General features: G+C 47.7%; 1 protein-coding gene across 2 annotated transcripts in view; it reads right to left on the bottom strand.

Annotated features, from left to right (window-relative positions):
• Positions 1 to 25,184, bottom strand: part of DIDO1 (death inducer-obliterator 1) — a 51,337-nt gene that overhangs the window by 19,317 nt on the left and 6,836 nt on the right. For both annotated transcript variants that reach the window (XM_014532782.1, XM_014532781.1), the window contains exons 2-7: positions 15,535 to 15,709; positions 14,263 to 14,375; positions 12,568 to 13,390; positions 11,627 to 11,948; positions 8,552 to 8,770; positions 6,780 to 6,993 (exon numbers count right to left, since the gene is read on the bottom strand). In XM_014532782.1, coding sequence (XP_014388268.1) covers positions 6,780 to 6,993; positions 8,552 to 8,770; positions 11,627 to 11,948; positions 12,568 to 13,388 — 1,576 coding nt within the window. In that variant the 5' untranslated portion in view covers positions 13,389 to 13,390; positions 14,263 to 14,375; positions 15,535 to 15,709. The remainder of the gene's footprint in view (positions 1 to 6,779; positions 6,994 to 8,551; positions 8,771 to 11,626; positions 11,949 to 12,567; positions 13,391 to 14,262; positions 14,376 to 15,534; positions 15,710 to 25,184) is intronic.

Below are 25,184 nucleotides of genomic sequence, written 5' to 3'. Positions count from 1 at the left end.
TACCCCAGCCTAAGGTGGTCTGTGCACCAGACCCCCAAGCTTGCTGGGGCTCTAGGTCTCCGCCAGCCGCTTCTCCACCTGCCCTGCTTGTCATTACCAGGCCTACCGTCACCAAGGCTCACCTCTAAGGCTGCAGTTCTTTGGGAACTGGGTTTCTAAATAAAGCACACTCCCAAGTCTGACAAAGTGAGAAACGGGACAAGGACGAAGATAAAAGCAGCATTTCTACACATCACTTCATCAGACCGAGTCCACGTACCCGAGGAGGCCCCTTGGGAATTCATTTTTACCAGCTTGGAGGTGGCTGAGGTCTGCAGCGCCTTCCCTGCAGGATCACTCAAGCTCAGGTTCAGTAATGGGGAAGTGGCAGGGGGAGAGGCTGGCCCTGAGGAGCCGGTGCTGCCTGAGTGTCTAAGGCACTGCCTCAGAGGGAGGTCACTGAGCACCAGGCAGGGAAGTCAGCGAGGAGTGAACTGCTGACGATGAAAACTGGGACCTGAAACCAGTTCAGTCACTGCCTTTTATAAACACACATCTGGCGGAGTAGTCTAGAAGCACACGTTTCACGAACTCTAAAAGCCTGGCCCAGGTACATCCCAACACCTGAAGAGGATGCCCGACTGTGACACAGGACACCTGCATGCTGGGGCCTGGAACAAACCTTGTTGTTGGGCATTCTGTTTCACGTGACACATTTGTATTAATTTCAAAAGCTCTGGGTCTGTCTCCAGATCAGAACCTAAGATCAATACTTCTGGTCTAACTGGCCTGTTTTTCTCATTAAGGGAAAACCCACTGAGAGGTTACTTTTAAAACATCTCCCATACACAATTAAAATGACCTGTGACCAAGAGCGGTAACAGTGAACACACGCAATCTACTTAAAAAGTAGAGATGACTTTCCTTAACCATCATGCTAGTTCATAAAATTAGTTGCTTTAGCCTCTTGAAAGTCAACCTTCACTATCCTTTATCTGACCTCCTAAGGGCATAAACAGGTACAATTATTGGTAAAATGTCTGAAACCAGTGGACTCCAACAAGTTGGCCACCAACCTCTTCTACTTTGAAGGGACATATTAAAAACATGTAAAAACTTCCATGTAGCAACTGCTACACATGTTGGCACATGTGGCCCCACTGAAAGCTGGACTTGGGACATTCTGGAATGACAGTGGCTCCAGTGCAGTGCCAGAACATTCTCACAGTGACAGAAACTCTTTTTGAGTAGAGCTAAAATCGAATTTGCAAAACCTTCACCTACATTCACTTCTATGTTGTGTCTACCTTATGGAAGGGCAGGGAATAATCTGGTAGCCAATGAGGAAGAGCCCATTCTAGAACAGCAGCAGCGCACCCCATGCTGGGGTGGCTTCAGGGGTTGGCAGACCCCCACCCCCACCCCAGCTGAACTCCCTGCTGATCTGCAGCGGCACGGCTGGCAGTATCAGCACTGACCGCAGTGTGGGCAGTGGTGGCCCTGGGAGTGTGCCAGTCTGGGCTGTCCTGGCAGTGAAGGCGCCTTTAGCTCCCACTCTGGGGCCTGCTTGTTCCCGAGCCCCAGGCCAGGCTGACTTGGGGAACCAGACTCCTTAGCAGCTGTAGGAGACAGAGCTGCCCTGTGGGCCAGACCACTGTTTCTACCTGCTGGCCACGTTGGTAATGGGAACGGAAGGTTGGGGAGAGGCCTAGTGTAGAACTAAGCAGGCTGGTGTTCTCAGGGACCGGTAATCAGCAACTCTCTAATTGGCTCAGTAAGCATGGAGTGAGGGGCCTTGTCACACTACAAAGGTAGGCTGTGGGGCATCGCTGGCCTCTGGGTGGCACTGGCGGGCCTCAGTGAAGACTGGAGGACACGGGTCTCCACCAGCACTGTTGCTGTCTGCCACATGGAGACTGCAGACACCCAAATGAAGTTATAGCAGGACTGCAAGTAAATATGGGGGTGCACCCAACCAGCACAGGCACAGGGCCTGGTGAAAAGCCCTCAGAGCAATTGCATAATGCTATATATACTGCATCCTTCTCAATATGCCAATATAACCACCCAAACCCCAAAATCCCAAAAGTGTCACACTGCTGCCCTGGGTGGGCCTGCTTCTTAGTGACTGGCTGTTAAGAGCCAAAGAAATGAAGTGAGCATGTGGTGTGACAGTGAGCCAACCTTATGGCATGTGCAGGGAAGCAAACAGAGGCCCTGGCAGGGGTCCCCTCCCTGGAGCTGCCCACTGACTCAGCACCCTGCTCCACACTACCACCACCACCCATTGGGTCCCATATCCGCTTGCAGTCAGACTGAGGCAGCTACCACTGAGAGAGCCGTCTCTGTAACAGAGCCAGAGAGGGGCTCTGACGACACAGTGGAGAAAGCATGGACGTGAATTGTTCGTGGTGACTTCAGTTCTATTTTCAGCTCAGCGGGACCCAGGTACTTTCTCACTGCAACCTGGGTTTCCTGTTAAAATTCTTCCCAAATATCAAGTAACAGCAAGAAATCATTTTGCTTTTATGCATTTGCTTAAATATTTTGAGTTTTTCAGTAAGTTCTGATTTGCTTTTGTTAGAAAACACAAATTCCTAGAGAACACTTGAGTGTAAGCCACCTCCCAGCTGCTGCTCAGACTGGAGACGCTCTATCATTGGGATGTCCCTAAAGAGGTCTGAACGGCTGTGGTTTGGGCCACAAATCTTTTCCAGTTGACTTGTCTGATATCATATTTGGGTGATTTACACTTAAATGGAGAGGTGCCTAGAACTCTTCAAAGAAACTTGCAAAAACCAAGTATGTATCTGGAGGTTAATGCCCTTCTTCATTTTAAGTCTCACATACAGGGTTTTGCAAATTCATGTTGGACTGACAGCATATGAAACAACTGACCCAATTGTTCTTCACCACGAACACTAGAATAATGTGATCAAGGCCTCATGGGGAGCCAGGCATGTAATCAAGAGGACGGGGCAGACAGCCTGGCGGGGCGGTGGCCTGGGGAGCGCAGCTGCAGCTTGCCCGCCATCTCAGCACTGTCACCAGGCAGTCTCCTCACGTTAATAAGGCTACAGTTTAACCAACATCATCTGTGCCCAAATTGTTTACTACTTCAACCAATATGATGGGGGCAGGGGTCTTAGATCCTCCCTGTGAGCTCCAGGTCACAAAGGGTCACGAGTGGACACCCAGGGCCGGCGGGTGGCCGTGCAGATGCAGCGGCTAGGCAGCAGTTACCTTGGCGCTCTTCCTGCCGAGCTCCTCCAGGTCCACCCGTGCAATGACAGATGCTCTTTCATTTAAACAAATGAAAGTGGCAAAACTTCTTATCCATCTTCTAAGTTTACTTCTTTAATTCTCAGAAGCTAAGAACATAACTATGTGCACAGTTTTGTGCCATGCACAAACATCAAGAATAGTATTTTATGATTTTATACAAACATACCCACGACTTGTGTAGCACACTGGAAGACCTGCAGCAGCGTCTTCAAAGGGGCACTTGGGCTCTAACACTGATGATGCCACCAGAGTGGCAAGCAGTATCAGATGGGCCCAAAGCTCCAAAAGGTCATAGGTCACTGAAGAGCAAGTGGAGGGAGCAGGACCCACCCTGAGGTGGAACTTTTAGCACCGCCCCCTCCCCTGGGGCTCCAGCACAGCGTGCTGCTGAGGGGTTTCATCTCAAATGTTTATGTACATGAAACCTTTCCCCGATATAATTACCTGAGCAGTTGGGTATTTTAATGTTATAAAAGTACAACACTGTAAAATACCAAAAGAATGTCACTGACAACCAAGAAAATTGCGGCTGTATGGAGAGCATTAAAAACAGTTGTCAAGCTAAATCCATCAGTACAAGCTTTGGTTTTTCCTCTGGGGGGTGGGGGAGAGGTAGGAGGGGAATTGGTTCATATGGACGAAGTCTGGTTTGTCCCAGCCACATTTTATTGCTACTGACAATCCTGGAAGAGACAGGTAAAAATGGCTCACGCAGCTGATAAAGCAAAAACCCCCCCCGTCCCCGCTTAAATGTCTACAAAATATGCTTGGGTTCTAGAATCCCCTACATATTTTATTATAGGAAACTTGTTTCCTCTGATGATTTGTGAAATATGCTCCTGGAGCCCATGCCATTAGTCACCCTCGTGAGAGTCCGTGTTCTCCATCCACTTCTCACAGCTCGTGGACGAGCTGCATGGCCACACGGGGGCTGGGCTGGGGGAAATGCTGCATCCGGGCACCGTGCTTAACAGACCATCCGGATCTGGGTGTCCTGGTTCCCTTAGCGTTTTCCATTTTAATTCTCAAAGCTAGATAAACTGTAGAAATCTCGTATTTCAGTCAAAATTTGTTTAGATCCTGTGTTTTAAGTCACCTATTGAGACATTTAAGGAGCCCAAAATACTAGAATACAAATACCAGAATTCCACTTCCATATTCTTTCTAATAAACCTGGGGCATTTTAGAAAAAAAAAAAAGAAAGAAAGAAAGAAAGAAAAAAAAAGGTTAAGCTCTCTCCATGCTTTAACAATAAGGAAGGCAAACAGATAGTGGAAATAAAGAGGAAAAAAATAAAACTGTAAAAGCACAAACATGATTGATTTGGGGGAGAAATTAAAAAACAATTGTTTCCGCAAGTACAGAAAACCTCAAAAACAATTTAAATAAAAGAAATCAATCAGGAATGAGTGTATGTTAATAGCATTACCCTGAGAGCACGCAGGACCTACTGATACTTTCGTGAGGAGGAAGAGCAAACTTAGACGTGGTTTACCGGAGGGTCCCACACCATGTACCCTGACAGTTGTCCCTGCATCCACATCCAGGCAGCACAGTGCACCTCCAGGAGCAGCACCCTGGCTCTCTGGGCTGAAGGAGGCTCCACATGCCCAGGCCAGTGTCCCAGCATCAGGTGCACCCTGAATCTCACCATCCCAACCCAGAAAAGCCCGTTCTGAAGCCGGCCAGGGCGGCAGGTAGGGGGTCCTCATGGGGCCGCAGGGTTCTGTGTGTGCTACAGCAACTGTGAAAGGATGATCTGGGTCGGAGGTAGACACAACTGCTACTCACCCGGGCTGAAGTCAGTATTTTTCCAATGACCCTTCCCAATCATTTTTTGGGAAGATGACATTTCTGAGATAACAAAAAAAAAATGATCAAAAGCAACTCAAAAATGTCCCCCCTGCACTCAATCAATTCTGGATATCCATCAGTTTTAATTGGCGTCAGTGTGCTAGGAAGGGTTAGTCATTAGTTTGTTTCAACTTTCTGTCAACTTGAAGCCCATGAAGCTTCAGGGAGGAGCTGATATGGAGAGAGGAGGCGGAGAAGAAAAGACCCAGTCTGTGAGCAGAGAAATGGGCCCCTGGTGTATCTCCCCACCCCCAATTCCTTTCTTCTCTCAAGGTCACAGTGGGATTAGAGTCCAGGGAGAAGAGCCATCCTGTCCTCATAACTCCGCACAGGGTGCCTCAGAGCAGCTTTCCAGCTCTAGTCAACAGATGGAAATCAGTCGCCAGGACCTTGGTAGATGTGCCCGGGTTTCCTGATTCTGCTGCATCCTGTAACCTGTAACCCACTTAGAGCACAGTACACAGGACTCCAAAGTCACGGTTACCATCCGTTCACACGTAAGTGATGTATGTTTTTAGGTATGCTCACAGCCTCTATAAAAGTGCTACTTCACAGGCGTGCTATAGTTTAACTGTACTTAACAACGTATTCCTAAAATAATAAAAAAAATCTAGTATTACTTTGCAATTTACTTAGGTATTAGGCCATTTATGTTCTCAAAGTGAGCATTTAGTTACACATTTTCTAATTATACTAGTCCAGCGCCTACCTACAGGTATCCTCCCTCAGTGACTGTTAAAAGGTGACTAAAAGGAGAAGGCAGAAGAGCTCTATAATCTTGGAATTCAGGGCTTTTAAACCTTTCAGTGCTTTAAAAAAAGGCATAAAACAGTATAAAAAATAGCACAAAAAAAACTGAATAAAAATAATCTTAGTAATAGAGTAAGATGTGCCCTGCAGACCAATTTAATTTTGGAGAGTTAGGATGAAAAACAAGAAACCAAAGGTCCTGCTGCATAAGCAAATCTGGGATCTCATAGACTGACTGGCAAGACCTCAACTCCTCATTTTTTGGGGGTGGGGAGGCACGACCTACAGTCCGGCGTCCAGAGAAGTCTGGAGGCCCCTGGTGGAGTCTGCTTTAGGAGACACCTCGCCCACTTACCTGAGACACACGGCGCTCGGTGTGTGAGACCAGGAGTGTGTTTATGGGGATATGTAATGTGTACTGAACAAGAAAAATTTCTCAGCTCAGAAATTGTACTTTAGTTGACTATCACTGCATCATCAATTTGCAGAAAGAGCTCCCCACACACAAAAGAAGTGATGGCCACACGTGCTAAAGGGCAGTGTGGAAACCTGTGCAGCTAACAGAGCGGTGATAATGATGCACCTGTGGTGTGGATGGTGATGAACTTGGAGTGCCGGGCAAGAGTACCTGCTCACTGGACTTTGTTGGCAACAATACTAAATACTTACCAGTGTCTGATAATGAAACAGATTAGACCTCAATTGCCAGGTGCCACAGTCAACACTGAGGTTTGCAGGGCTTTGTGGGAAACAGGCTAAGCGTGAGCCCCTGGGGCTCCCTGGTATTTGCTTCCATCCCTGGAGGTGCAGCTTTGAGCTTGGTTACACCTCCTAGTTCTGGACAGTCCTGAGTGGACAGACATCCAGAAAGACAGGGAAGGGTCCAGAAGCCACCCCTAGATGATACATACATTTATACAACAGTGACGGCCACAGGGCAGCAGTCTGTTCTGGCTTTACTGCATTGTAATTGTGGTCGCTCGCCCAGGATGGCGTGCTGCTCTCGCAAGTCGTTTCCTTCACAAGGACCTCAGTCCGAGCAGGGGCCACCACTGCCTTCTTCATGGCATTCTCTTTCTTGTCTGGAGCGGGTCTCTTGGGCACAGAAGAGACTTTAATGCCTGCCTGGATAATCAGTAAAACCCCAATCATTAAGGAGATCAAAAGTCAACCTTCATTCACTTCCCTTCTCAATGAAGGTGAGAACATGCTTAAGGTCACTCACACTCCCACCCCACCCTGAGCCTGGGCACCATGCCTGCTCAGCACCAGGCCTCAGCAGGACTCACCACCAGCTGAGCCCTCAGCATTCCACCACAATGGCTGGGAAGGGCTTCAACTTCTGAGTGACATGAGGCCCAACACAGAATAACTGTCATCCAGCTGAGGTGTGAGGCAGCCAGGGTAACATAGAACAAGTCCCTTGAGCAGGTGGTGAAAAGAGGCAAGACCCAAGTGGAAGGGCCTCTCTGAGAGTGTGCCTGCCCACAACACTGTGGGAGAGGGCGACGCTGGGCAACAAGGCCAGGACCCACACTCCCATGCTCTCCATCAGGCATCCTGCACCGTCACTCTTACTAGACACAGCAGTTGATACAAAATTACCAGCCTTAAAAATTAGGCCATCTAGCCCAGCTGGCATGGCTCAGTGGCTGAGTGTCCACCTATGAACCAGGAGGTCATGGTTCGATTCCCGGTCAGGGCACATGCCCGGGTTGTGGGCTCAGTCCTCAGTGTGGGGTGTGCAGGAGGCAGTTGTTGATGATTCTCTCTCATCATCTGTTTCTATCCTTCTCTCCCTCTCCCTTCCTCTCTGAAATAAAAAACAAAAACAAATAAAAATCAGGCCATCTAGTCTTGGCAGGTGTTTCTCAGTGGTTAGAGCATCCACCTGTGAACTAAAGGGTTTTGGGTTTGCTCCCCTTCTCCAGTTGGGGCACGTGCGGGAGGCAACCAGTCGTGTCTCTCTCACATCGATGTTTTTCCCTCCCTCCCTCTCTCCCTTCCACTCTCTTTAAAAGCAATGGAAAAAATACCCTCAGGTAAGGAATTAACAAAAGTAAATAAATAAAAGTTAGGCCATCTAAACGCTAAATAAGCATTCAACTATGTCAAGAAAACACTCCATTAGGCTTGCTCAATACAAGTGCAATGGGGCCATCCAACGGCCATGCCAACCTAAGCTAACTCCAGGAAGGCATGCAAGTGGGAGTCAAGTGATTCTTAAAACACCCTGACTCTTCACAAGTCACGTGTGTCTCAAAGCCAGACCACCTGAGAGCCAGGTCTCACAGTGAGACAGTCTTGCCTCAGAGCCCACTCCCCAGCCCTGCTGGCTGCCTGTGACGTTGCTTCCCACATGGGCTTGAACGGTCACCAACAGTTCTTGGGAGATGGCTGGCTTAGGAACAGCAGCCAGCTGCCTGAGTTTGCTTTACGGTGCCCGTATTAGTCAATCCCTCAGCTAGAGGGCAGAGAAAAGAAAATGTGAGGATATATACTCACTGGTAATTCTGACAACAGGACTGGTGGAAAAGGTGGAGGACAACAGGAGAGGGGACGGCACCTGACTTACATCTATGCCGCTGTCCCCTACACTCTACAAACAAGCCAGCGAGTCTGGAACATGAGTACACTTATGCTTTGACTCTTGCAATGGGGGTGGTGGTCTTGGTCAGCTTACCTCAACACTACATCTGGGAAGAACGAGCGTTTCTGGCTTTGTCTTGGTCTTGGTCTTTTCTTTGGGTTTTTGTTTTGGCTCCTTCCCTGCACTCAGGAACTTCATGGTGGCAGCAGCATGTTTCAGAATGCAGTCACTGCTGCAGTAGACAGAGTCGGGCTGCGCCACGCTAGAGCACCCAGGCCCAATACACTTTGCGGCAGCAGGAGACTCTGTGACCTGCAGAACAGAACACATGACTTCAGACTTACAAATTCCAGCAGTTAAGGTAAAGTAAAACCACCATTTCTAGTACTGAGGGGACTGCTTTTAATCAAGAGACACTAACAGTATGTTTAATGTGAATAAAACTTATGTTTCACTTATTCAAAGCACAGGAATCGACTTCCCTGTCTAAGACATGCACCTTCTGCCTTCATGCCACTCGTGGAGAACACAACTCTGCCCTTGCAGATGTGCTTTCTCACCCACAGTTAGGTTCCCGCATACGGGGTTTTTGTTTGTCTGTTTGTTTTCGAGGTAACTAAGATGCTTTTGAATTAATTGAAAGGGTCTGATTCAATCAGGTGAAAACGCTTAACAGAGAAACTGGACCTGTTAAAGGAGAGGAGACATTGCTGCTCATTCTGAAGAAAGCGGCCCTGTTGTGAGGGCCATCAGTGGCTGGCTCTGAGGGTGAGGGTGCAGGAGAGAGCCCAGATAAACAACAAATACCTTTTCAGTATAACATGCTACAAAACCACACAGGACACCTTTACAGACATGGAAGCTTCTGGATGTGGATCTTCACCCGCCAGGTCTGAGACCCTGGCCTCCACTGGCCCCTGGGATGCAGCTTAGGACAACCCTGGGCAGAGGGCCTGGCTTAGCCATTTTGTGACCCGTGGAAACTGAGCTAAGAAGTACATGTTTTCCTGCTAAGTCTGTAGTTGTGGTGGCTAGAAACCTGACGTTATCACAAGCTGAGACCAAACATACAAACACATCCCTCAACGTTCTTTTTTTTTGTCTTTTCTTTTTTTTTTTTTTTTAATATATTTTATTGATTTTTCACAGAGAGGAAGGGAGAGAGACAGAGAGCCAGAAACATCGATGAGAGAGAAACACCGATCAGCTGCCTCCTGCACATCCCCCACTGGGGATGTGCCCGCAACCCAGGTACATGCCCTTGACCGGAATCGAACCCGGGACCCTTCAGTCCGCAGGCCGACGCTCCATCCACTGAGCCAAACCGGCTTCGGCTCCCTCAACGTTCTTGAGCAAAATCTATGTCTCACATTAAGTACTTAAGATAATAGTTTTTCTTCCACTGATTCCAAGTTTCACTCAAGATAAAAATTAAACGTACATAGTTTCAAACACACTGACAATAAAGACATAAAATTAGGATGGCTTTCCCCACTAATTTACATTTCTGTTAACGCTTCCTAATGACTAAAGTTGTTAACGGTATCATATTTCCATTGAGTACCTGCAGTACCTCACAATAGCTATACTGAAGGCTCCAGTCCCCAATGACACAGTGCAGGGTGTGAAGGCAGCCTTCTGGCCACCGGACACCTGCAGAAGGACAGGCGGGGCACAACCAGCAGTGGCGCCCTCCCACGAGCCCAGCTGACCACACCAGGGGCGGCTGGTGAAGGGTGGCTGAGACGCAGGAAGACTGGGAGTGAAAACATGTCCTGAGTAGGGCAATCACAAGAGCCCAAGACGGCTCTCCACAGCGGAAGCTGACAATCCATGGAAAACAAGACAAAAAAAATCACAGCCCTAAAGACCAGCTGGAAAGGACGGAGTAAAAAGAGCTGTGGACAAGAACCACAGACACTGGGCTGGGGACTGTCCCTGGCTGAGGTCATTGAAAACCCTAGTAGCCACGTGAAAGCTGCCACCATCACCCCTCAGCATCTCCAGTAAGGCAGGCTCAAGATCACTAGTTCTTGCTCTCTTGCATCTCAGCCACCAGCATGCCATCCAGACTGAGGAAGACCTGAAAACTTTGGGGCCAAGAGAGCCACAGCCACATCAGTGAGCACAGGAAGCACCCAGGAGGCCAAGGTAATGCAGGTGGCTTGCATCATCACAGGATCAACTTCGGCAAGTATCACCTAATAGGTGCAAGGCATCAGCACATAAAGAGAACCCAAGCTTCTGCCCAACTGTCAACCTTGGTAAACTGCACCTTGATCAGTGAGCAGACACACAAATGCTGCCAAAAACAAGACAGGAGCTGCTCCTATCACTGACATGGTGCGATCAGACTACTATAGTCTGGGAAGGAAAGGCTCCCACAGAAAACTGTCACGGTGGAGGCCAAGTGCTTCAGGAGAGCTGAGGAGAAAACGAAGGGTGTTAGCAGAGGCTGTGTCCTGCTAGCTTGAAGCCACACAGAAGGAAGTTCATTAAATGCTCACAAGTGCTTTTTTTTGGGGGGGGGGGGGGAAGACCCCAAGTTCTATCAAGATGGTGCCAGTTGAGACAAGGGCACACTCACTTCAGTAACTCCAAGACGACTGTGATTTGTTACATGAGACTCCATAAAGAACACTTAGAGAAAGACTCATTTTTAACAAGCCAGTCCATCAGTTCAGTTAAAACACATTGCATGCGGGAAACTATTTATACGTTTTACGTATTTATACGTTCTACCAGTGTAGTAGAGCGCGGGACACGTATTAATACGTTTTTTATAGACTAGCGGTAGAATGCGGGTAACGTATAAATACGTAAACTAAAGTTATCGTAATTTTACTGAACGCTGCCATTTGCGCACAAAATTAGCAAAAATGGCCCGCGCCACCTGTTAGCGCGCGATAAAAACTACCCGCAAACAATGTGTTAAGAAAAATGTTGAGTCAACAGTAATAGTCTATGAGCTGGACATGGAGTCCCACAGGAGCAGGAATGGGGAGGCTCACAAAGCACAAAACACAACTGCTTTCCTACCAGCCCACCCTCATCAGACATGACACTGCTTCTGGGGAAGCCTAAATTATTCCAAAAGAACCAAACTCCTCAGTCTTGATGTTTGTCAGCAGGAGTCAGATCATCACTGACCCGGGAGGCAATACTTACAGGCTGGAATATCTTGAGTTTTTTCTTGCCACTTGGATTTGCAGCCTTCTCAATTCTCCCCTTTATTCCTTGGTCTTCACTGGATTTCTGCTCTATGGTCCCGATACTTGTACAGTCAGTGCTGTCAGCGTCTGCAGGTCGCAGCCTCGCTTCCTGCTGGTCGGTGGTTTCTGAGTTAGGCTCGTCCTGCACCTGCAGAATGGTGCAGTTGGGGCAGATGTAATCTTCCCCGTTCCTCTCCAGGAGCCTTCCACGAGCCTCAGAAATGCCCACACAATCGCCATGAAACCATTCTTCACATCGGTCACAGCAAATCATAAACCTGAAATTGGAAAATAACCAGGAATGGAAAACAAAGAGATACACACTCAATATTAGACAAATTGGTTTCAACATTGTTTAAAAAAATGCAAACGTACAGAAAAGTAGAGACAGGAAAAAAAACATACAATATACCCTCTCATCATTCAAGCAAGTTCACTCAATCTTGTTTTGAGTAGAGCATTTTAAGTTAACTAAAGGGTTCTTAACATCCCCCCACCCCAGCTCAGTACTGTCTCCACAAAAGAGCAACAATGCCTTTCTCCCACTCAAAGAACCAGACCACAGCTCCCTACCACCACCAGAGCAGTGCCAGCCCAGAGAGATCTCTGGGATGACAGTGGGTGGTGGGTAATTTAGTCTTTGCCGCCTTGCACTCTGGCCGCTGGCTGCAGGTGGCTAGTGTGACCAAGGCAGTGAAGAGCCCCAAGTGGCCTACGGCGACCACAGTGCATGCAATGTATGGCTCCAGAGTCCCTTTCTGACAATGACTTGTTCATCTTTTTCAACGCACAAGTTGCTCATTCAGCCCGGCTCTATAACCCTAAATCCCGCTGCTTTTCTCACATGGATTTCCCTAAAACCCGGGGCAGCCAGCAACCTCCTTGCCCATAACCTACCTGTTGTTGTGAGGCTGACGACATATACAATACAGAGCATTGGGGTCGTACACCTCACACTCGGGCTTGTGCTTGACTGAGCTTCCAGGGTCCTCCTCTTTGACTCCCGGGGTCGTCCGCCCTTCTGACTTCCCCTCTCTGTCACTGCTAGCTGCCTGTTCATCTGCCGGCTCTTGCTGGCCGGGTGGGGAGCTCTCCATGGCATCGGCCACCTCCACATCCACAGCTTCTGCTGGGCCCTCTTCCCGACGCTTCTTTCTCAGGCGACTCTGGACTCCTCTCAGGGCCCTATCAGCTGGCTCCTGTTCACGCTTTCTTCGTAGGCGATTCTGAAGTTCTTTCAAGGTCAACCCATCGCTATCACTATCGGAGGTGTCATCCTCACCATCATCTCCTTTGGTCTTTGCAGATGAGGCTGGTCGTCCCTTACTGCCTGTGGGGCCAACCTTGGGCCCACTTTTACTGTCAGAGGAGCTCTCGACGCTCCCCTCAGAAGCGGTTTCGACATCTGTGACTGGGCAAGAGGTTGACTCACTGGGGTCCTCAGGGGAGATAGGCACTGTCTTCCTCCCTCTGCGCCGGACTGTTGTGAGAAACTCCTCCACCCTCTCAGTCCGCTTTGGCTGCCGCCCACTGCGTCGCAAGGAAAGGCTCTGCTGCTGCTGGGGCTGCTGATCCACAGAGTCTAACTCCGTGTCCCCAGCGCCCTCCCGTTTAGCAATGGTGGTCCTTCGAAACCCCCACGTTTTCCTAAACTCTTTACTGGTGGGTTTGATGACCTTGGGGGCTTCCTCATGGCTCAGGTCACCTTTCTCATCCATACCTAATGGGGAAATGCAACCAAACCACAACCAACATTAATGAGGCCACATTCCTTGGCACGTGAGCAGGGAGGCCCTGGGCTAGAGGAGCATGGCCTTCACCCCACAGGAGGGAGACACCCACAGGACCACACAGGAAGGAACAGCTTCCTACCCATGGACAGTGAAGGTGGACGTTAAAACAAGTAAAAAAACGACATTGTGACCAGTGTTTCTTCAAGTGTGAGGTCATGTCATAATTCGAGGCGATTTTTGAAGAAAATCCTAGTTGTTATACATCTAATATTACAAAGAAAAACAGCTAGCAAATCTGTAACTTTGCCATTTAACCGGTGAGGACCAGGTCTTATAAAACAGGTAGCGGGGAAATGTCAACCGAGCCACAGTCCCAGGAAGCAAGGACATGACCAGAACAGTGTTTGCTGTGATGAGAGGTGGCTGCCATTTCCCTCCCTGAGTCAGGCGGACTCTGCCTGCAGGGCACAGTGGATGGGACGCTGTGCCAGTCCCTGGCCCAGTAGGTGAGAATACTGGCTGCTCCTGTCCTGGGCTTTGGAGCCCTGAGCAGTCACATAAGAAGTCCGACCACCTGGCTGGAGAGACCCCATGGAGAGGGTGTGTGCTGGACCTGCACCACAGCCCAGCTGAGCTCTGACTTGGTAGCTACAAAAGTACGAGTTCTAGGGGTAGTTGTTACATAACAACAGATGACTAGGACACATAGGAAATACTGAACCTTGGCTACTTTGAACGTGTGTTTCTTTTCCCTATTCTTCCTTTCCCTTTCCTTCTAATACGATTACTGAAGGGTCATGCTTGTGAAAATGTTACTCCTATTTGAAAATAATAAAACCCCAAAGAACACAGTATGTACCTTAAGAATTATTTTCCGAGCTGTCCAGGCTTCAATCACATGTAAATGCTAGTGATGACTCAGACTTTACACCATGTTCCATCCTAGGGGAAGGACTGGTATAGAATGAAGACCTTCAAAATGTAAAATACACAAAACTCAAAACCATATGCAACCTGACTCCTTTCTATTCCCACTAAATGCTGTCACCCCGTTTCCCATCCAGCTCCGCACACCCTTCACCCTAGAACCTGGCCTCATGCTCCCAACCACTCAGAAGCTTGCAGGAGTGGCTGTGTCATTAGCATATGTGCCATGGAGGACCACACCACTTCTTTAGTCACAGCCGAACTAAAGTGAGGTCCTTATGGAGCTTCCAACACAGAGTGCTCTGGCTGGTGACCTTGAGCAAGTCACATGAACTGCCTGCATCCAGGAGGCAATGCTGACCTCACAATGCTGTGAGCTCCAATGTGAGAAGCAGCACTCACGCTCCCAAGAACAGGGCCGTGATCCTTCCGTGTGCGTGTGAGAGCTGTTACTAACCACACTAGTTACAACTGTTTGCCCATCTGGCCTAGAAATCTGACTCCTTAGGGTAAGTGTTCTCCTCTTGCAAATCTACTCGTAGCAAACCTGAGGGCCACCTTAAAAGAGGATCAAGCCCTTATTTCATACACCATTCTCAATTCCTACCCAAGGCAAAGTGTGAGGGGCCTGAACCAGCCTTTGCCCACAAGCAGTGCAGGGAGCCACAGTCCCTCCATTTCAGAGGGTCTGGGACTGAGCCTATGAAGCTACCGCAGGGCTGGGGAAGGAGCCCGATCCCCACGGCAGGGATGGTTTCCGGCAGGAGGAAATCTCCTCTGCAGGTACATTTCACCACAGAGAGAACGCATGACGTCAAGTTCTATGCACTAATAAAATAACCAATGGGAAAATAATTGCTCTGAATAAAATTGTTATTTTTTCCAGTTTGAGCTAATTGTTTTTTTTGTGTGTGTGTGAATAGTCTTTTACATTTTTATAAGCTGAATGTGGGCACCAAAACACCTGTAAGTTATCTTTTTCAGTTGAATGCACACAAAAGTTTAGAAAAGGTGAAAAGAACAATTCTAAACATCATTCCATATTCACCTAAAAACTTTTCAGCTAAAGTTTAGAATGTTTCAAACATATATGAATGTTACATTGCATCACCTTCTTTACATATAATGCCACTTTAGAAATAGAAAACACAACTTCAAACTTTTAAGGTTTTGCTGTTGACATTTAACACTAATGATACGTTACCTGCCAGACACTGAACGCTGGGACACCTCCAGAAGTCCTGAATTCAAAAAACCCAGCCTGACCGTTGCAAGCACTTGGTCTAAGCAAACAGCCAGGCCTCAAACACTGCTGCCGCCAGTCACTGCTCACTGACGACTACACAGATTATCGTGAGACCATTCACACGAGTGAGCTCCTAAAAGAAAGAAGATGGTTTATAAGTCTTAACTATAAATTAAACTACATTAAAAATGTTTTTTAAAAAACAAGCCCCCCCCCCCCCCCCAAACAACAACACACAGTTCCCTTCCTTCAAGGACTTCTAGAGAAAATACTGTGACCACATGGGGACCAGGACAGGGGTGGAGGGTGGAGCTGGCTATAAGAGAAAACAGGCCCTGGTGGGGTGGGGTAGTGGGTGCCACAACCAGTAATCAGGTGTCAGCTATTACCCAATCAATCCTATTTCTCAATAAAACCCAACAGAGAGAGAAACAAACAAAATATGAAAAGGCTGAACAACAAAATTAAATAATTATTTAAAAATCCTTAATTCTAGCCCTGACCAGTTTGGCTCAGTGGATAGAGCGTCAGCCTGCGGACTCAAGGGTCCCAGGTTCGATTCCAGTCAAGGGCATGTACCTTGGTTGCGGGCACATCCCCAGTAGGGGGTGTGCAGGAGGCAGCTGATCCGATGTTTCTCTCTCATTGATGTTTCTAACTCTCTATCCCTCTCCTTTCCTCTCTGTAAAAAATCAATAAAATATATTTTAAAAAATCCTTAATTCTATATCTACACCATCATTTGAGTTAAAAAACCTGAGAAAGACTTTATAATCGAGCATCAGAGTAGTACAGGTCATGTATTATATTAAAAACATCTCTCTTCCTACACCCTCTTTTGAATGAACAAACGAACGGCCTCACTTGGTCTCAGCCCCACTAAAAGTGCCTCGGTTCCCTGAGGGACCCTAAGTATTACTTTTGACACATTTCACAGTCTCACCCCAACCAAGGGGACCCACCTCACCTCTTTCCTCCTAGCCTCACTCCAACTGCCTCCTGTAACTGTGGTCTCCTTAGTGACTCAGAATAAAGACAAACATTCTGATGCCCCTCCTTTTAAAGCAACAGTGACCATTTCACCCCATTAGCAAAATAGGTCACCACAGCCACCAAATCTCTTAAATGTGGTGGTAAATCGGTCTCAAAATGAGTCTACAATGGTTCAAAAACTTTACTTCTCAGAAGAAACTGGAAATAAACCTTACTTTTATATTTCAAAACCCCAAGAACAAAATTTAAGATGTTCTCAGGAATGAAAAAATTTTTAATTCATGTTACTCTGAAAGACCAACATATATCTGGATTTGACTTAAGTGTTGAAAAATTCATCAGAAAAGAAAAAAATCAAATATTTCTATGGAGTGGAATGAGATAAACTCTATTCAGAACACACGACATTTTAGACAATTTGGTTCATTTATCTGGACTTTTTTATATTTCATATTTACATCTATAGTCAAGTGCTAAGTTCCTAACACAATTAAGTGTGTAACCCTTTACACCACGAAAAGAGAACAGGTCATAAACTTTCATTCACATCATAGTAATACAACTTTCCCAAAGGAAAAAATGTGGGCATTCCTGAAAAAGTGAGGGGGGGCGGGGAACCCATCATAAGCGCAATTTTTGTTCTTAGCTGAAGACTGCTCCCTTCCCTGCTAAGCTAAGGTAGGAATAATTCTTTGACACCTTAGGTTTAAAAACCTCAGCTGCTATCAACCAAGAGCCTGTGTACCTACAGGGCAACCCCAATGGCTAAATGGAATCCAGGAACAAGATCTGCCGCTATCAAGGTCCTTGAAAGGCAACTCTCCAACTTTTTGGTCCCAAGGCCTCTCCACACTCTTAAAAACTGAAAACCCCAAAGAGCTTTTGTTTATGTGAAATACATTGTTATTTCCAAAAGTAAAACAAGAAACTTTCCAGATAATTGTGGGTGTTCTTTGCTACCCCATACCAAGCCTTGACAAGCAGTAGTGTCATAAACATTAGTTGCAACACAGAAACAGAAACCATATGGTCATCTGGATCACCAACTCACGCAAGTCCAAACGCAGCATGGTCCATCAGATGACACGGAGGACACACACGTGCTAGTAATATTGGCACCTGTCTCCTCAAACAGCTTTAATCACTGGGAAGCCATCAAGCTCACAATGGCAGATAGAAGCTTTTCAAGATTCTAAACCTCATTTGAAACCTGGAATTTTATCGTTAGGAACAAATATGTCAGTTCTTTCCTTAAGACTCACATCCTTCATCTTCAAGAAAATGCCCACCAAATGCCAGTCTGAAAACTTGCAGCCTGTCAGTAGTCCTTTCAAGTACAAATGGCTCAGGTCCCAACAGCCCCAGGGGCACCTCCTGGAGACAGTCTCCCTTCCCATCTGGGGTGGAGGAGAGGTGCTACTGCATCCTTGCCACTTCATCACAGGGAGTGGTAGGAAGATGTACACTATCGGCTGAGATTTAATAAAATAGTCTTTATTGCTTCACCAAAGACAGTAAGGGAGACTGGCACATTAAAAAAAATTTTTTATTGATTTCAGAGAGGAAGTGAGAAGGGGAGAGATAGAAACATCAATGATGAGAATCATTGATCAGCTGCCTCCTGCACATCCCCCCCACTGGGGATTGAGCCCGCAGCCAGGGCATGTGTCCTGACCGGGAATTGAACCATGACCTCCTGGTTCATAGGTCAGCGCATAACCACCAAGCCACGCTGGCTGGGCAGGCTGGCACATTTTAAGTGGCTGGTGCAGAGGCGGAGAGCACACTATAGGGTTTGATGTCAGCAATCGAATTTGCTTCGGCACCACGACCAGTTCACTCGGCAAAGAAGGCAAACAATGTCAACTATCACAGTGGAGACACTCAGGGACACACTGAGGACAGACTCCTGTGACAAGGTATTTCTATCAGTGTAAGAACACACCGCACCCGTGCACAGCACTAACACAGACGTGGGCTTCATTATCAGAAGGGACCCAACACTGCCTTCCACCAAACCTGTTCTAAAACAACCCTCACTCTGCCCTCCATTCTCTACCTCTGTCAGACTGTCAGAAGTGAATTTCTTAAAATCAAAGGCAAAAAGCCAGGTTGGTGTGGCTTAGGGGCTGACTGTTGACCTATGAACCAGAAGGTCAAGGTTCGATTCCTGGTCAGGACATGCAGGAGGCGGCCAATCAATGATTCTCTTTTCATCATTGATGTTTCTCTCTCTCTCCCTCCCTTCTCCCTTCCTCTCTGAAATCAACAAAAATACCCCCAAAAAAGTTTAAAAAACAAAAAGCATAAATACCTTTCTAAGATGTTATGTGTTACTTACAAAACAAATACAAATGTCAGTGGTGCGACTGTGACCATGGTGGAGCTGAAGGCCGACCCCACGACCACAGAGCACGCTGGAGGCCTGTTTCGAGTGGTGCAGTGCTATACAGTGAAGAGACTCATGTCCCTAAGTCACTTTACAATATGCTACCCAACCACGATGTGGATCCTACTCTCAGCATGACAACCACTTCTTATCAAAGAGACCACCCAGTGCTGACCTGTCCCACCTGGTGGCTAAACCATGTTTGCCCACACCTCACATTCCCAGAACAACATTCACAACTAACCATTTAAATTCTGAAACAATTCTGATCTGCCAGTCAGAAACTACATCCAAAGCTACAACATAACCTCGCCATTATGGACTCTGGTGACTCAGACTTTTTAATTCTGAGTCACACAATTCAGCTTCTATAAATGGGGTGGTCACTAATGAGAATATACCCAGAAATTCCAACCACGCAGGATGTCCTGAGTGTGTGCCATTTTTCAAGCATTGATGGTAGCCGCCCTCATCTACTCCATAGGTCCGCAGTCACAAACACTCGCTGTTCATCCACAGAACATGAGCATACCCTTGGGGCACGCGCAGGAGGCGACCAGTGGATATGTCTTTCTCAAATCGATGCGCCGCCGCCACCCCCCCCCCCCCCCCCCCGGAAATGCAATGGAAAAGCATATCCTTGGGTGAGGATTAACTAACAATCAATCAATCAATTGCCAGTTATCCCTGCTGGGCACTTCAAGGACTCCTTTCCCTGAATATCCCAAGTCCTGTAGCTATTAATTAAGAATCCAGGACCTGCCCAGCTAGTGTGACTCAGTGATTGAGCATCGACCTATGAACCAGGAGGTCATGGTTTTATACCTGGTCAGGGCACGTGCCTGGGGCTGTGGGCTCAATCCCCAGTGTAGGGTGTGCAGAGGCAGCCAATCAATAATTCTCTCTCATCAGTGATGCTTCTCTCTCTCTCTCTCTCCCCCTCCCTCCCTCCCTTTCTGAAAAAAATGAATATAAATAAATGCACACACACAAAGAATCCAGGACCCCCCACAATTGGCCACTCTACTGCTTTTATATCCACACTTTCTGTTTGGGCCCCAATTACATCTGTGCTGGACTTCCTTCTGGCACCTCTTGGGGGTACTGCTACAAGATCCCAGTGCCCTGCTGGGGTCTCCTGGGGTCATCCACAGTCCCCCATACAGGCCACTCTCAACCCATTTTCACTGCAGCAAGTGGTGGTGTTACAGAGGCTGTGTATAATTAAAGGATGTCCTACAACAAATGCCAAGTGCCATTTAACATACAAAACCAAGGGCCTCTCCCATTCAGGCATCTCACCTACAAGGCAGAGTGCCCTACAGCTAAAAGCAGTCTTCCTCCGCCCCCCCCGCCCCAGCAGGCACCCTGGCCTCACTTCAGGCAGTCCACTGGGAGGCGGAGGGGAGGTGTGCCCCGAAACACTTTCACCCATGACCACAAACCAGCCTTTTTCCAAAAAGCAAGTAATGTGGTTGCAAGTAAAATACAAAGACATTGCCTGTCTTCCTAAAAGTAATTCATCCCCCCTCCCATGTTAAAGTTGGGAGTCAACTATTTCTTAAAACGTGAACTTCTCAAAAATAAGCACTCCTAACCATTATCTAGATTCTAGAGCAGCTGTGGGCAAACTACGGCCCGCGGGCCGGATCCTGCCCGTTTGAAATGAATAAAACTAAAAAAAAAAAAAGACCGTACCCTTTTATGTAATGATGTTTACTTTGAATTTATATTAGTTCACACAAACACTCCATCCATGCTTTTGTTCCGGCCCTCCGGTCCAGTTTAAGAGTCAAAAAGTTTGCCCACCCCTGTTCTAGAGCAAAGGTTCTCAGTGTGGTCCATAAGCTTTCCGAGGTCTCCAAGGTCAAACTATTTACACAACATTAAGACATTGTTTCCGTTTTCATGGGTCACTCTCAGTATTCTAGAAGCAAATGTGAAAGTCAAACTGCTGCCAGTTAAGCCAGACATAAAAGAGATTTGCAAAAAGGTAAAACAATGCCACCTTTCTCTTTAAGTTGGTTTTGTCTTGGAAAATAGTTTCAGTAAAATGTTATTCATGTTAATATGCAAGGGTTTATTGTTTTACAATAAGTAAATGTCTCTATTGGAAATGCCAAATACAGTAAATATCAACAGACACAACTTAAACAAAAGCTCTCTGGGGTCCCCATAATTTTAGGTGTGTCAGGTCCTGAATTCAAACCCTCTGGGAATGGCTGACAGAGCACAGACTTGACTCTCGGGGGAACCCTAAGGGCTGCTGCCTTTTGGACCACAAGCAACCCAGTGACCTTCCAGCCAGGAGGACTGCAAGGCAGGGACAGCACTGCTTCAGCAGTGGACTTTTCTGGAGACTCCCGCCTTCCCTAAACCAGCTTCACATGACTGCCGAGAAGGGGCTGATTCCAGTTAGGAGACTGCAGCGCTCACACTGACTGCCCCCAAGTTCAGAGAATGTGACTGGAGAAACAAAAGCCTATACTCAGGCCTGTGTCTCCTGAGCAGAGCTGCATCCCATACAGGTCTTAGGGCAGAAATGATGCTTAGAGACCTTGGAGACAAGTTAAGAATCACTGTGTATTTCAGCTGGAATCTTCCTTTCCTTTCCCAAGATTAGCAGAGGCCAGTGTCTGGTTTTGGTTTTGGGGTAGTGCAGTGGTCGGCAAACTCATTAGTCAACAGAGCCAAATATCAACAGTACAATGATTGAAATTTCTTTTGAGAGCCAAATTTTTTAAACTTAAACTATATAGGTAGGTAGGAGACGCAGCGCAGGCGGGCCTTGGGATACACAGCGCGGGGGAGATACATTGTTTTGAGGTACGTTCGCTGAGGTCGACCCCTTCCAACTCTCCCATCCACACTCGTCTTGTATACTTTTCAGATAGACGAGTGTGGATGGGAGAGTTGGAAGGGGTCGACCTCAGCGAACGTACCTCAAAACAATGTATCTCCCCCGCGCTGTGTATCCCAAGGCCCGCCTGCGCTGCGTCTCCCCTCGCCAGATCGACCTACACCCCCCCCACTTCTTCTAATGCCACTTCTTTCCAATCGCACTGTACGTGCGCGCCCGCACGTGGTATTTTGTGGAAGAGCCACACTCAAGAGGCCAAAGAGCCGCATGTGGCTCGCGATCCGCGGTTTGCCGACCACTGGGGTAGTGGGAAAGTTCTAAGCTTAAATAAAGGTGTTAAAGAATAAATAACAGGATTTTGTGTCAATTTTCATGGACCCACACAGAGCTGAATCTTCAAGCTTATCTCAATGCTGCACGGGCAGAGAGGCATGCCCAGGAGGGCTGTCTTACAACTAGAGGGAAAACTTCAGATTATAATCAACAAACCCTAAGAGTCCAAGGCTAGCATCTACCTAGCCCTGTCTCTCTATGGGGTGTGGGGTGGCACCTCAGGGGGACCACTCACCATTCTTGGTCCTGACAAAGGCAGCCAGCAGCGCCCTCCCCTACTGACCGCAACATGACACCCCTCCATTGACAAGTGGGCTAAGTCCTTGATAAGCAGATTGGGGGCTGGGGCTCAATGGCTTTTACATCAGGATGTCCCTGGCTGCAAACTTAACAGCAAGTTACCTCTCTCTGGGCTGCACTTTCCTGCCTGGGAAATGGGGGACAATTGTGACCTCACAGTTTCCTAAGAAGTTATCTGAAATTCTACCAAGTCAAGACTGGTCAGGGCTCACAGCAGGCAAACATGCAATGAATGATGGAAGTCACCTATTAAAATGTCAATGTCAGGCCCAAATGGCTTAGCTCAGTGGTGTTTTTGCTTTCTTCTTTTTTTTTAATATTGCTTTAACTTTCTATATGTGTATTTATCTTTATAACCCAAACCATAGTAAAGCTATCTTTATATTGGAAAAAAGCCCCCGTTTACAGTCTTATAAAGGTGTACTAAGTACCACCCAAGTGTCTGTATCAGCATATGAAAAACAAAACCACAGCTTCAAAGTTTGATACCCAAAGAGAGAAATGTCTGCCTCATAAATTACACACAAGGTAACCACCACCTGCTGAAGTATGCTTTATAGTCATGGTTACAGGCATTCTTATTACAATACATACAATTACCTATTCAACTTGGTGTAACAATTTACCTTACTCAAAAAATAAAACGAGGCCTAAGCAAGAGCCACTACTCTGCAAATCAGGTGGGCACTGGACCAAGTGAACTCGATTCAACGGTTTCTAGCCCCTTCCTTCCTGACTGATGCCTTTCCATTAGTTGTCAATCACAGACCTCTGTGATGGAATTAGCAAGGTCACTTAACGCTGGCCATAAAAAGGGTAATAGTATATTTCCACACACTGTAAGTGACCTCACCACTTAAGTAAGGAAAACGCAAAAGTCAAACTGTAGGGAAAAGCTTTCTCAGTGGCCTTATGATACCACTTGGTATCATGGGACAGACATTTGAAGAAAAATCAGGTCCTGGAACATCTTGCCAACATGTACTAGAAAGAACCAGTCCCTGGGCTACAGGGATGGAACTCCTAGGAAATTAGGCACCCCCTGGTACTTACAGTATCAACAGCAGGACCCACAAGCTGCACTGGGAGCCAAAGTGCCCACTCCAAAGCCCTCTCCCCACGTGAAAGCAAGCCCATGAACCAAGGCCCACGTGCAGCACCAAGCGTGCCCATCTCTAAGTCCCAGGGACACGTCTGCAACAAGCCATTGTGATGCTCACAGCACACATGCTCACAGCCACCCTTTGCCAGGAAAGAAATTGGTAACCATGGGTACCAGCAAATAGTAAGGAAGAAAGAGGAGCAGCCAATTATACAACTTTTTACTTGTGCCCCTTTTTCTTATGAGAACAGAATTCACTTTCCTTGAAATAGCTTACATTTAATAAAATAGTAAAATAAGGAAAGGCTCTTGGAAAATCGGAAGTAAACAAAAGATACGTTATTCCTAAACTCATGGTGAACACAGGTAAGCAGAAAACGGTGCTGAGGAAATGCATTAGGCGAAACGTTTATAACCGGGCCAGCGCTGGGTCTTCTGAGATGACTATACCGTGTTTACAATGTGGATCAGTCACAAAGACACGTGCAACGGGGCTCTAGGCTCCAGGGTGCAGGGTTGACAACGCAGAGGCCAATGAAGGAGCTGGGATGACCTCGCATGTCCCCGCTAGGTTGTCTACAGGATTGGGAGGGTCAACTTTCTGGTCGCTGCTTCTGTCCTGGTGCCTGGCACACAGGATGCAATGAATATTCGCTGAATAAATCAAGGAATCGTTCCAAAGATCAGAGATCTTATTTCCTTAAAACGCGCAGCTGAAAGCACCTTTCTTGGAAGCATGTTTCAGTCAGGGCCTACGTGGCTCCGGGAAACCAGGGAACCACCATTTGTCAGAGCCCAGCCGTGCAATCCTGCACTTCAGCTGCTGGAGGTCAGGCTGCACACAAAAGCACCCTTCTCAAAACAGCGAGCTGGCACTCGTGCCCACTGCAAGCCGTTACACTCCTAATGGGAGGCTCAGCTTCCCCCGTACCAACCTAGATACAAGGTATGTGAATACACTGAGAAGATCTTAAAACCCCCTTTCTCCTACATATGCCTCTTAGCACACGAGGCTCAAATCTCATTCCATCAGCGTGCCAACGACAAGGACATGGTTACCGACGGCCCGGGCAAGGAAGAGGGTACCTTCAACAGCTATGGCTTAAGTCACCGCGCTGCTGTCACCTAAGGCCGCCCTTCCCAGCGCCCACAACGAGGTGCCAGACCCAAAGCAGGAACGCTGGTTGACTTCCTGTCTCTAGGCCTGGCCGGGGGCAGGGGGCGCGGGGACCGAGGAGAAAGCTAACGATCTGAGCGCCAGAGGCGAAAGTCCGGACGGCACACCGCGACACCAGAAAACCCAACACCGCGCTTCCCGCCGGGCGCGGGCGCTGAGAAAGCGAGCGGGTCTCTCCGTACCACACACCGCGCCGTCTCGGCGTCACCCTCGCAAGAGTCGGCGCTCGTCAAAACCAGCCGGTTACACGGAAGCCAACAGAACGTACCCTGAACAGGCTCTGGAGCGAAACTTCGCCACCGAGACGTCCGGTGTAAACAAACAACTCAACCCCACCAGCTCCACGACCACTGGAACAGGCGTCTCTGCGTGTCAGCTCGCCGCACCGGGAACGTGCCTGGGTCCCAGGACCGCATTCGCTCTCTCCTTTCAGTGCGCTCCCGCCGGGACCGGA

This window comes from Myotis brandtii, unplaced genomic scaffold, assembly GCF_000412655.1.
Source record: "Myotis brandtii unplaced genomic scaffold, ASM41265v1 scaffold915, whole genome shotgun sequence".
NCBI lineage: Eukaryota > Metazoa > Chordata > Mammalia > Chiroptera > Vespertilionidae > Myotis > Myotis brandtii.
The sequence above is the reverse complement of the archived record's forward strand: the minus strand, read 5'-3'. Positions and strand labels throughout refer to the sequence as shown.